General features: G+C 58.3%; 4 protein-coding genes across 4 annotated transcripts; 1 reads left to right on the forward strand and 3 right to left on the reverse strand.

Annotated features, from left to right (window-relative positions):
* Positions 1-238: 238 nt before the first annotated feature.
* Positions 239-3,077, forward strand: B0H64DRAFT_419742 (BUD22-domain-containing protein; the record flags this gene model as incomplete). Its single annotated transcript, XM_062805407.1, has 6 exons — positions 239-524; positions 616-643; positions 682-1,664; positions 1,858-1,862; positions 2,120-2,242; positions 2,826-3,077. The coding sequence occupies 6 exons, from the start codon at positions 239-241 to the stop codon at positions 3,075-3,077; spliced, it is 1,677 nt and encodes a 558-aa protein (XP_062656007.1).
* Positions 3,078-3,415: 338 nt separating this feature from the next.
* On the reverse strand, positions 3,416-4,751 carry B0H64DRAFT_302557 (uncharacterized protein; the record flags this gene model as incomplete). Its single annotated transcript, XM_062800110.1, has 3 exons — positions 3,416-4,063; positions 4,193-4,389; positions 4,508-4,751. Coding segments are annotated over 3 exons (1,089 nt in total), but the record flags the coding sequence as incomplete, so codon positions are not given.
* A 1,295-nt stretch (positions 4,752-6,046) lies between these two features.
* On the reverse strand, positions 6,047-6,655 carry B0H64DRAFT_406853 (uncharacterized protein). Its single transcript, XM_062804531.1, has one exon. The coding sequence runs from the start codon at positions 6,582-6,584 to the stop codon at positions 6,309-6,311; it is 276 nt and encodes a 91-aa protein (XP_062656009.1). The 5' UTR covers positions 6,585-6,655; the 3' UTR covers positions 6,047-6,308.
* A 7-nt stretch (positions 6,656-6,662) lies between these two features.
* On the reverse strand, positions 6,663-10,086 carry B0H64DRAFT_419743 (autophagy-related protein 13-domain-containing protein; the record flags this gene model as incomplete). The annotated part of the gene is made up of 5 exons (XM_062805408.1): positions 6,663-6,842; positions 7,311-7,979; positions 8,022-9,668; positions 9,723-9,821; positions 9,883-10,086. 5 exons carry the CDS (start codon positions 10,084-10,086, stop codon positions 6,663-6,665), a joined length of 2,799 nt encoding a protein of 932 aa, XP_062656010.1.
* Positions 10,087-11,632: the final 1,546 nt, after the last annotated feature.

An 11,632-nucleotide genomic window follows, 5' to 3' on the forward strand; every position in this document is an offset into this window, starting at 1 on the left:
GCGGAGCTCGAGCTCGCCGGCGACCCACTTAATTTCTCGGAGGTGGGGAGAAGTCCATTGATCTTTTTTTCCCATCCACAACACCAAGAAGCTGCATCACCACCACGATCCAACAATCCAACGACTACCGTTATCGCCAACTTCGCCCAATAAACGAAATACACTTCATTCCAATCAACAATCACCCATTGACGCACCCAACAACCAACAACCCCTCCCTTCCACCTCAAAACCAAAAATGCCCAAACGCAAACGCGACGACGTCTCCCTCGAAGCGCTCTTCACGCGCCACCGCACCGACCTCTTCCAAGCGCTGCGCGCCGCCAAGGGCTTCGAGCGACAGCGGCAATCCAAACGACTGGCGGACCGCAAGGCCCCGGCCGACAAGCGGGCGCGCATCGAGAACGAGATCGTCGTGCTCAAGTCGCTCGACCTGCAGCAGACCGCCCACGCCCACCTGTGCTCGTCGCTGCTGCGCGTCAAGGCCGTTGCCGATGTTTCCGAGCGCTTGCCTGCCGAGGTGCGTGCCGGCGTGCCCAGGCCGGAGCTTACCGATGAGGAGCGCGCCGCGCTGCATAATGTGACGAGTTCGTTGTATAATCGGGTCGAGGTCAGGAGGGTGGTGGAGAAGGCTGTTGAGGCGGTTTGTGGCGCGCTGGGTGTGCCGGTGCCGGAGAAGAGGGGGCGGGTGAGGAAGGGGAAGGGAGGGGGAGAGAAGGAGGATGGGTTGGATAGCGAGGTGGGGAAGGGGAAAACGAGAGCTGGTCTGAAGACGGACGAGGAGAAGGATGGAAGAAAGGAAGCCAGGCCAGGGAAAAAAGAAAGGGATAACGACAGGGAGAAGATTGACCAGGGGGGCCAAAGCGACGGCAGTGACGCAGATGAGGAGGAAGAAGAAAAGAGTATCTCTCAACTGGACAAGCTGTTGGGTTTGGATTCCGACGAGGAGAGCGAGGATGACAGCGAGGAAGTGCTCGTGAAGGGGCGGACGAAAAAACCGTCAACCATGGAGCTGGACCCGATGGAGATCACAACCGACGAGGAAGGTGGAGACGACCAAGATCTGGACCCTATGGAACTCACCTCTGATGAGGAAGAGGGGAGCAGCAGCGAGGAGGAATTCAATGGTTTCAGCGATGACGAGGAAGGCCAGCAGAGCTCGGCCAGCGACGATGAGGCCGAGTCAGATGCCGAGAGCTCTGCCTCGTCCGTATCTCCGCCGGTAAAGAAAGCCAAGAAGGCAAAGGGCCCGCTCAAACCAACAGATTCCACCTTCCTACCCAGTCTCATGGGCGGCTACATCTCCGGCTCAGAGTCAGCATCCGACATCGATGTAGCTCCGGAACGCAGAAACCGTCGAGGGCAGCGCGCAAGACAGGCCATCTGGGAGAAGAAGTTCGGCGAGAAAGCAAAGCATCTGCAAGAGCCCGCCAAGGGCCGCGACTCGGGTTGGGACGCCAAGCGTGGTGCCGTCGACGGAAACTCGAAGCCATGGAAACGTGGTATCCGCAACCCCCTACTAGATAAGGCGAGAGCCTCGGGGGCAAACGAAACGGAGTTAGGTCCTCCGAAGAAGGAGCCAGCTCCGAGGAAGCGGGACGACTCGGGTTCTCTCCACCCGAGTTGGGAGGCGAGACGATTGGCCAAGGCAAAGGAGCAGATGAGTGCCCCGTTTCAAGGGAAGAAGATTACTTTTGATTAAAGTAGCTGGGTTAATTATGAAAGAAGAAATACCCGAGGGCGTTTGCCCTGATATCGGATCCCACTTAACGCCTGTGCCCTGGGTATCTCAATCAATGGCTCGGCCCCGAACGCCTTGTAAGAAACTCGCATGAAGAAGATAATACTGGCAGGAAGGACTTGTGCGTGTGTTGGTGAGAGCGCAAACGTGCAAAACGCAAGACGAGGAATAATATCCCATCCGTGGTACGAGACGGACTCCTCCAGCCAAACCGGCAACCACATCCACGCCATTACCGCCCAAATTCTCGCCCCCATCCCCCGACTCTCACCAGTTTTCGTCTCACTTCCCCACCCGGGGGCGCTTGCCCTTTGACGGATCACCTCTGGACACCCAACTCCGCGATCGTTTGCGTTGCCTGTGACCACCACGACCCAGCCTAGCCAGCCAGCCCTTACCCCCCACCCCCTCATCATCGCCGTCACTGCCAGCATCAGCGTCGGAGCCAGAGAACAAGCTCCCCATCCTCCCTCCACCACCACCGCTGTTGCTGCTGCCGCCGTTCCTACCCTCCGGGCCGTCCCACCCGGACGAATCATCCCCCTCCCCATCACTGTCCGACGACAACCCATCATCCGACTCCTCCTCATCCGACTCCTCCGATGACGACTCCCCAGAAGAAGAAGAAGAAGAAGAAGAAGAAGTCACCTCCTCATCCGACCCCAAAGACGACAACTCCTCCACCATCATTTCCCCCAACGCCGCGGCCCCTTCCCCATTACCACCCTCCCCACCACCACCACCACCACCACCATCATCATCATCATCATCCAGCGGCCCCGACGGCCCAGGCGTGACGAACAGCCCGGGTGTTGTCGACTCGCGCTTGGTCTGGGACGAAGCAGCGGCAGTGCTTGCGGGGGGGCTGGCGCGCGTGTTATTGTTGTTGGTGGGGTCTGGGGTGTGGGGGGTGGGTGGTTGGTTGGGGGTTGTGGATGCGGATGCGGATGCGGATGCGGATGCGGTGCGGGCAGGGCCGGGCGTGACGAACAGGCCGCTGGCGGTTGACTCGCGCCGCTTGGGTGCGGTTGGCGTCTCGGGGGCGGGGTTGAGCGGGAGATCGCTGCGGATGGGGCTCTGGGAGAGGGCGGCGGATGGGGCGCGGCTGGGGAGGTGGGCGCTGAGAATCTCGTCGAATGATCGATGGGAGCCGATCGCGGTGTCTGAGTCCGAGCTTGAAGATTCCGAATCGGAGTCGGACGACAGTTCGGTGGATGATTCGGTTGCCAAGGAGGATTTCGAATCTGAGTCTGAGTCCAGTTCTGAATCTTCGTTGGAGACGAACAACCGGGACTTGAGACGCTGGCGCTCTCGCCACGAAGACAAGGCAGATTGACCCAAACCCAATGGCCTGTCGGGACCGGAGGGACCGTCAGAATCATCATCAGAGCTTGGCGAGGCTGACGAACTAGAGGATATGTCAATCACTGGCGCGGTGCCCGTGACACTGAGATACGACGCCACGTCCGCATCCCGGTTCTTTTTCTGGATCCGGAGGTCGTCGTACGAACAACGGCCGTTACTGTCGATGAAGACGCTCTCCACCAGCTCCCAGTCCGTCGGACCGGGCGTCCAGTTCTGCCCCTCGCCCCGAAACAGCGGCTCGAGGTTTTTGAGTTCCGAACACTCCGCTCGCTTAGGGGGCTTGGGCATTGTTGTCGTGTTCGTCACGTCCTCGACAAAGGACCAGTCTTGGACAGACTTGCGGACGCTACGCCCGGCTTGCAGCACCTTGTTGAAATCATAAAGTCTAATCCACTCAAGTCCGCGGAGCTGGTAAACGTAATCAAGGCCTTGGATGCACCGCAGGGAACGGGACATCCTCTGATTTGGCTGTCCGGCTGTCTTTGCGGCGAGGAACTTCTTGATCTGCGGGTTCTCGTAACCGCGCCGGATATAACTTTTGCCCGTTTCATTGACGTGAATAACGAGCGTCTTCAGCCGGTACATGTCGGCTAGCCAGGACATGGGAAAGGACCTGCGCGAGAAGGGCACCTTCATTCTCGTGTCCGGGGGTGCAGTGAGGTATTGGTTGCCGGTCAGAAAGAACTCGATGTGTTGGAATCTGGCGACACGGGCAAGGCCGGAACCTTGGCAGAACCTTCCGAGCTCGCCCAGGCTGGAGAAAGCAAAGGTGTTGAGCCCGTAGAAGATGTGGACGCCGAGGAAATAGAAGCGTTTGCTGACTGTGAGGATGCCGAGGACGTCGTTGGGCTTTACCCCGTCCCGGGATAAGTTGAGCTCCCTCTTGCCCCAAAAGAAGCGGTGCATCAAGCCGCTCTTGTTCTCGCCCAAGTCTTCGTCGCTCGGAAACTCTTCGGGCTGGACGAAAGGGTCGAGCCTTGAGATGCAATGGATGATCTTGCCCGGTTTGTGGAGATCAAGCTTTAGAACTCTTGCCTGGAGCTCCCACGGCAACTTCTCAAAGGGGAACGGCTTTTCACCCCTTACTGTCTGAGTACTGTTAACCTCGGAGGCGACTTCAGAGGCTTCCCCATTATCCACATCGGATACATCGCTCTCAGAGTCGGAATCATCATGTCCCTTCCAGTCGGGCCCCATGAGTTTGAGATCCGGGTGGACCAGCTCCTTTCTGCTACTCATGTTCTCTTCTTTGCAGCACAGCCGATGAATCTTGGCGTATTGGACTTTGTTCGGATGAGAGTTCCGGAGGTATCGCCGGAGCTCTTCCGGCCAAGTCTAGAAGAATACCCATGTTAACCACTGTCTAGGAGAGATGCCTCAACACTATACCCGAACGTACACGTTCAGTGTGCTTGCCAATACGAGCCAATCTTCTTCTGAGCCTCTCGTTCTCATCCGCCGCCCGGCGGTTCTCGACTGTTTTGGCTTGATTCTCTATTTCCAGTGCTTGAATCCCAACGTTGAGCCGGTCGATCTCGGCTCTCAGCATCCCTACGCGCCGCCCGCATTGGGGGTTGACGCAGTGGAGAGCATCAACCGGGCCCGAGAGGGGCCCTTGGTCTCGGCCATCATGGTTGCCGTTCATTGCGTCTGGCTATAGCTTGAAACTTGAGGGAAGGAACCGGGTAAGAGTAAACCCCGGTGACTTCGAGGGCGTTTGGACCGTTTGGAGCAACAGTTGTGGTTGACTCGAGTACCGTGTGCTTGACGTTTGAGGAAGTAAAGTGAAAAAGAGAAAGGGCCAGGTAATAAGAAAGAGAAATGGAATGGGTGGGTGATAACGGTGCTCTCAACGAGTTCAGAAAAACGAAGCCATTAGACGTAGTCCCGGGTCTGGCTGCGTTTTGTGATCAAGGGTCGAAAAAGGAAGGTTTTGTTGAGAAGTGAGGCTTCCGGTCACCTCAATCCCATGGAATAAAAGGAACCCTAGGTGAATAACCGGGCGTTGAGGTTACCCAGTCCCTCTCAAGCGGTGTTGTCGCGGTCTGGGAGAACCTCTGGCACCATTAGCAGAGGATTGGAAGGTGGAAGTAAAGTCTAGTGAGTTGAAGATACCTGAGGCAACTGCATGCGTGTAGTTGAGTTGGCGTTGCAACTTGTGAGTCGAAATTTTCCAACCTGGGACGAAAGAAGGACGAAGAAACGCAGAGCCCTGGTTTATCTTGTTCTAAGAGCTCAGGTATTGGCAAGAGCGCCAATGTGAGCCGTAGGAAGCAGTAATCGGGTTGGAAGGGCGGTTGTAAAAGAGAGTCTGAACCTGAGTATCGTCAAACCTCCATGATTTGAAATAACGACGCAGTATGGAAGGAGGAGTTTGTGAAAGTGAGACGATACTTGAGATGGAACCTCCTCGCTGTGTATCTAGTTAAGCAGAGTTGACCAACTCAATCGTTCGAACTAGAATGCCACCTTTGAAATGGGCGAGGAAACTATGCCTCTTCAAACAATTATTGCGGGGGCCGCAGGAGTCCGCAGAACAGAGAATGTGAGTGGCAACTGAATAGAAGGGACGAAAAAGGCAAGTTATTGTCTAAACGACAAACATGAAACCCAGGAACGGCACCTCACTATCCACGTCCTTGTCGAGAGAGAACGCGGCACTATCAAGCTGGTGTATGTTGCCATTATTTCACAGTAATAGGATTCCAGAGAGTGACATATCCACCAACAACAGCAGCCCTAACCTAGGGATCCGTTTCACAGCCAGCATATAAAAGAGCTACATCGGCAACACGGGCGAGGACCAGGCCAAGTCCATAAAAGGAGGGCACATAGCTGGCCGCGGAATGTTATATGATGCCTGGACAGAGACAGGGACACCAAAACCGAGATCAACCCACCGACACACGCAACCCCCATCACACAAGCACAATACAATAATACATCACAGATATTGCTTACTATACTGAACCCGCCAAGCGACGCCTATGCACCTTGTAGGTAGTAGGTAGTAGTAGCAGTAAGTAAGCCAAGGGTAAAAAGCCAGAAGCCAACCACCCAAAGCACCATCCAGCCATCCAGCCAGCCAACCGATCCAACCGAAACCCAAACCCCCCCAAGCCAGCGCCCATCCAAACCCGACCCCACAAGCCCATGCATCGCGCGCGTCTTTCTACTATGTATGGAGGGAGGATATGGTAAACTAGCCCAACCCGTCTTTATGACCCAACCAACCCAGTCCACCGTTCCCAACAACAACAATCAGTCTGTCTGGGCTTTTTACCAAAAAGCCAAGCGGGAAGAGAAGGGAAAAGAAAGGGAAAAGAAAAAAGGCAAGCCCCTCTCTCTCTCCAGATGACATCGGCCCAACCCTAACCAGGCCGGCCAGTCCATCCAGCGGGGAGGAAGCCACCAAACCAAACCAAAACCCACGCGCCACAACGCAAAGCAACAAACTCCGTATGCTACAACACACCATAACACAACACACCACACCACAACAGCGTCTCTGCGTATCAACCACCTCCCACCACCCCCTCTCGCCACCCCACTCTCTTCAGGACCGCCAACCCTTCTTCTGAATCCCCCTCGGCGGGTCATACTTCCCCCCACCCCCACCCCCACCACCAGCACCACCGCCCTGCTCATCCAAACTCCTCCTCGAATCCCGCTCCAACTCACTCATCGCAAACAACAACGGCTCCTCATCCGCACCCTCCACACTGCCAGCATACCTCTGCCCGGCGCCACCACCACCACCACCACCACCAGCCGACGCCGCCGACGAGAACGACCCCAGCCGTCCACCCCTCCCCGTCCCCATCCCCATCCCCATCCCCGTACTGATTCCAGTCCCAGTCCCCGTCCCAGACCCCGACCCCGACCCCGCCGGCGACGCGGCCGACGCCGACGCGGGGCGGTAGCGCGGCCTGCTGCTGCCGCTGCCGCTGCCGCTGCCACCGGGACCGGCGCCGATCCCACCCACGCCCCCGCTTCCGGCCCTGCCCAGCGACCCCGGGCGGCCACCCCTCCCCGTCCCCATCCCCATCCCCATCCCCGTACTGATTCCAGTCCCAGTCCCCGTCCCAGACCCCGACCCCGACCCCGCCGGCGACGCGGCCGACGCCGACGCGGGGCGGTAGCGCGGCCTGCTGCTGCCGCTGCCGCTGCCGCTGCCACCGGGACCGGCGCCGATCCCACCCACGCCCCCGCTTCCGGCCCTGCCCAGCGACCCCGGGCGGCCGAGGCCGCGGCCCAGGCCCATGCCCAAGCCGGAGGAGATGCCGCCGCCGCGCTCGCCGGCGGTTAGCGGGGCGCCGCCGCCGCCGTCGGCGTCGGCTGACGATGACGGGGGCGGGATGGAGGAGGAGTCCGGGCGGGGGATGTGGGCGCCCTCGTGGTGGTAGGCGAGCAGGGTGCTGAGGGTGGGCACGTCGCGGCCGTCGGCGGACACGCCCTCGACGCTGGCGCTGCGCTGGTAGGCGTCGACTTCGCCGGCGATGGAGCGGTGGCCTTGCTGCTGCTGGTGTTGGTGCTGTTGCTGGTGGGCGACAGAGTTGGGGCGGCGGATGGCGGCGGTGCCGCCGTGGTGGAGGAGGCGCGGGGAAAGGGGGATGTCGATTGCTGTTGTGCCGGTGCTGGTCGTGGTGGTGGTTGTTGATGAGTGGTTCGTTCGGTTATTGCTGTCTTGCTGGGTGACCATGGGTGTCTCGTCGTCGTCTTCCTCGACAGGCTCGGCCCCTTCGCTGGGGGTGTTTGTGTCCGGGTTGTTTCTTCCCTGGCGCGGTTGATTTTGGGGTTGGTAATCGATAATCGAGTTCTCGCTGAGCCGGGATGGAATGGCCGGCGTGTGTGGGGTGTGAGGGGAGAGGGGCTTGCCTGGGGAGGATGAGATGGACATAGATGCGGGGTTGACCATGCTCGGGACGTTGGTTAGTTGCCGGCTCGAGGAGCTCGACGAGCGTTGGAGATGGATCGACGAGGTCATGGATTCGGTGAGGACGTTGTTGGTCTCGCGCATTTGTTGAAACTTGGAAAGCTGGGCGGCCGTGCGCTTGGAGGCGAGGGACTCGCCCTTCTTGTTCGGCTCGAAGCTCTTCAGCGTCTTCCGGCTGTCGAGGGCTTTTAAGAAGTCTGAGATGTTATCATCGTCGGCGGCGAAGGACCCCGAGCTGGTAACCGCGCCAGCCTCGGTGAGAAGACCTGAGCCTGGCTGAACAGAGGAAGAAAGGCTCTGCTTCCCGCTGCTAGCCTGGTCATCGTCGGCCTTGCTCTGCCCGCCGAACGACGGCCTGTTCCGGCGATGGGTGAAACTGCTGCTGTAGCGGCCAGTCGGCCTTGGCGATCCCGAGGTTGAGGGCACGTCTTGAGGCGCGGGAGGAGCCCCGCGTAATGAAGCCGCCGACCCCATGGTGAGCGAGGAGCGGTTTCCGGTACGCGACGGCCCGGCGATACCCGGACGGTTGAGCGACTGTGGCGACGACGGAGCCTCTAAATCTCCGATTCTCGGGGACCCAGACAGCGAGCCGGCTTTGAACGGCTGGAAGGACACTGACGGTCGACGGCCGCTCCCATCATAGGCTCTCGACATCGGCCGGGCTGCGGTGCCGCGAATGGGCAACGAATGTGGCGGATCTGGTTGTTCAACGCTCCCCGAGATTGAGGCAGAGGGAGAGCTAGTGTCGGAGCCGATAGGGCGGACGGACCTTATTGCGGTAATCGGGCTTGTTCCCAAAGCCCCTGCGCCGTGAAAGGTTGACAAACTGCCGTACGTTTGCTGCGGGCCTTGTGGTCCGCGGTCCTGACGCTGCGGCGGCAAAGAGCCTGGCTCCGCATACGAATCAGCTCTGCCATGCCCTCGTCTTTGCGGTAATGACGGCCGAAAATAGTTCTCATCGACTCCCATAAACTGCGAGCTGAGCAACGATTCGGCGTCGTCGACCCGGAAGTTGTAGTCGTTTCGATACGTCACAGAGGCGTAAAAGCGTCCTACGGGTACCTCCAAGTCTGAAAAAACGTATTCTGTGACGGCATCTCCGCCGTCGTGAAGTGGCTGTCGCAAGGGGTCGTAGGTGCTATACTCTGTCTCGGCGCTCAGGACTCTGCACTTGACCTCGAGCGCTGGGTTGATTCCTTTTGTCAATCCCGAGGGGAAATTCTTCCAGCAGGGCATGATGCGCGATACTATGAATAGCGACCTGAAAAAGACGATGCTCCTCTTGTAAACGGTCGGCAGAGTCGGACCGAACTCGTCTGTCATGAGATTCGAAGGGCACTTGAGCTCAAGCCTCCACCGCTCCAGGATCACCTCGGTATTGCGCTTTCGGGTATGGCGCTGTCTAGGGCTGTCGTCGGATGTTTCCGACGAGTTTAACGCCTCCAACACATCCCATCTCTTGCCATGGGCGTCAAGGATAACCAAGCTCTGGTTGCTGGACAACCTGGAGGCGTCGATGTACGTCTCGATGATCATGGGTGGAGGGCGGTTCTCGAAGCTGCCGGACTGCTTGTACACACGGAGTTCGTCTCGGAAGTCTTCTATCTCATCGGTTTCGAGCGAGAACTGGCATCCTGTCAGACCCTGCTCCGCTACCCTTTCGCCCGGTTTCTCGCTTACCCAGAGGTTCGGTTTCGCCTCGGCTGCCCTTCTCCCCCCGGCAGGCGTTGTGTTGATCCGCGACTGTACAATGACCACGGCCGCTTTGGCGTAGAAGTTCTAGCGACAGTCAGCCCAACGTCCCAATAGTCCGGTCCCCCTAAGAATGGGTTATGCCCACCTGAATGATCTGGTCCAGCTTCTTGATCGAGTCCCTGCTCGGCATAGAGCCGTAACTCTCGCTGTTCTCCAACTTCTCATCTGGACTCGTGGTGTCCGAGTCGGCGCGGACTCGATCCCTCGGGTTGTTCGTTCGTGTGGGGTTTGTCTGGGGAGAGGATGCGGGGGACGAGACCCTTGGAGGATGGCGGGATTGTTGATGCATTTCTACGGCTAAGGATGAAGATGGGGGCGGTTCGGTAGGGCTTCACATCGGTACCAAGGCGGCGCGACGAGTCACCGAACTGCCGTTTCGAAATGATGGTGTGTGGAGTTTGTATAGGTACCCGCAGGCTCGAGGCTCGGAAGTCGGAGGCCGTAGGTAAGTAGTTAGGTATGTAGGTCGACTCAGGATGCAGCGTCGGATCTGATGTCGTTTACCGCTGTAGGTGTGTGTCACTTAGGCGGGAGGATGCGGTCGAGACAAGCGGACCTTCGCATCCATGGTTCAAAGTGGCGGCGGTTTCGATAAAAAGGTATCAAAATGAGGGGGAGAGAAGGAATGGGCGTGGACCAGCACCTCAAGGCAGACTCTATGCAGGCCTCGGATCAACAATAGGTACAAAAGAATAGAAGGAGAAGAGGTCCGACAGCTGGTTGGCGGTGACGGCTCGACGGGAAGGCAGACAAGCCGACAGCAACCAGCACACCCGCAGCGATTCCCGGGGATCCTCGCTCGTTGCCGGAATGCTAGGGTGACAGGCGGCTCAGGGGGGCTCCAGTGGGTGTGCAGGGGTTCAGTGGCTTGTGTCCATGCTCTGTGCGAGGATGGATGTTCTTCCCTGGCTTGTGAATGGTCGAGTGATGCCTTGAGCCTCGAGGTCCAGGCAACGCATCGATGACCTCGATGCTGCATACAACAACAGTTTAACTAGGTAGGTAGTTTGTGATGCAAAACTCAGGATGCGGCGACACAATTCGGTGAGGTGGTACAAATGATACGATCAACCGCTGATTCCCGGTATCTAGCGAGCGATGTCGGAAGACGGGCACTGCGGCATTGCGGCAGTGCGTTGATGTTGGCTGGCGATGCGGGAAGGTGATAGAGATAAGAAGCGGAGGCCAAGACCGCGAACCCCAAGTGCCCCAAGAGTCACGCCCCAAGACTGTACATAAGCGAACCCCGTGGACAAGGACCCAAAAGTGGAACGGTCCGCTGCCCCTGGTCTGGTGTCCACTTTCACCCTCTAAATCTGGGGCATCAACCGCCAGCCAGGTGCCGGCCAGCCGTGACAGCCAAAGCCGAACGGAGATTCAATCGCTGAGACAAACGCCTCGTGCTCTTTCGCCCATCTTCCGTCATCAACTGCTACCTGAGTTATGTATGTGTGTTAACCGGACAGCCGGGGTTGCCAAGGGGATGCTGGATGATGCAATGATTCACCAGAGCGACACCAGACAGAAGAACCAAGAGCAGACACGCAGACAGGCGGATTTCTCATTTTCTTGATGGAGGGCGCAGGCTGGCTTGGTTTGTGTGGCCTGGTCTGTGGAACCTGTCGTCACAGGAATCGACACCATGTACTTCGTACATACCAAGTACCTTGAGGTCCGCCTGGCACCTTCAAGTTTGCAACTCATGTGCAGCGCAGATCCGCTGCTATCCTGAAAGCGAACAAGGCCAATGTGTCGCTTCCGTGGGAAAACACTGTCCGGGAGCCTGGATGCAGGATGTGCAGAAAGCCGCAATGCGACAACTTAATGCAGCAATG

The sequence above is a fragment of the Chaetomium fimeti genome, assembly GCF_033439085.1.
Source record: "Chaetomium fimeti strain CBS 168.71 chromosome Unknown B0H64scaffold_7, whole genome shotgun sequence".
In the NCBI taxonomy this organism is placed as follows: domain Eukaryota; kingdom Fungi; phylum Ascomycota; class Sordariomycetes; order Sordariales; family Chaetomiaceae; genus Chaetomium; species Chaetomium fimeti.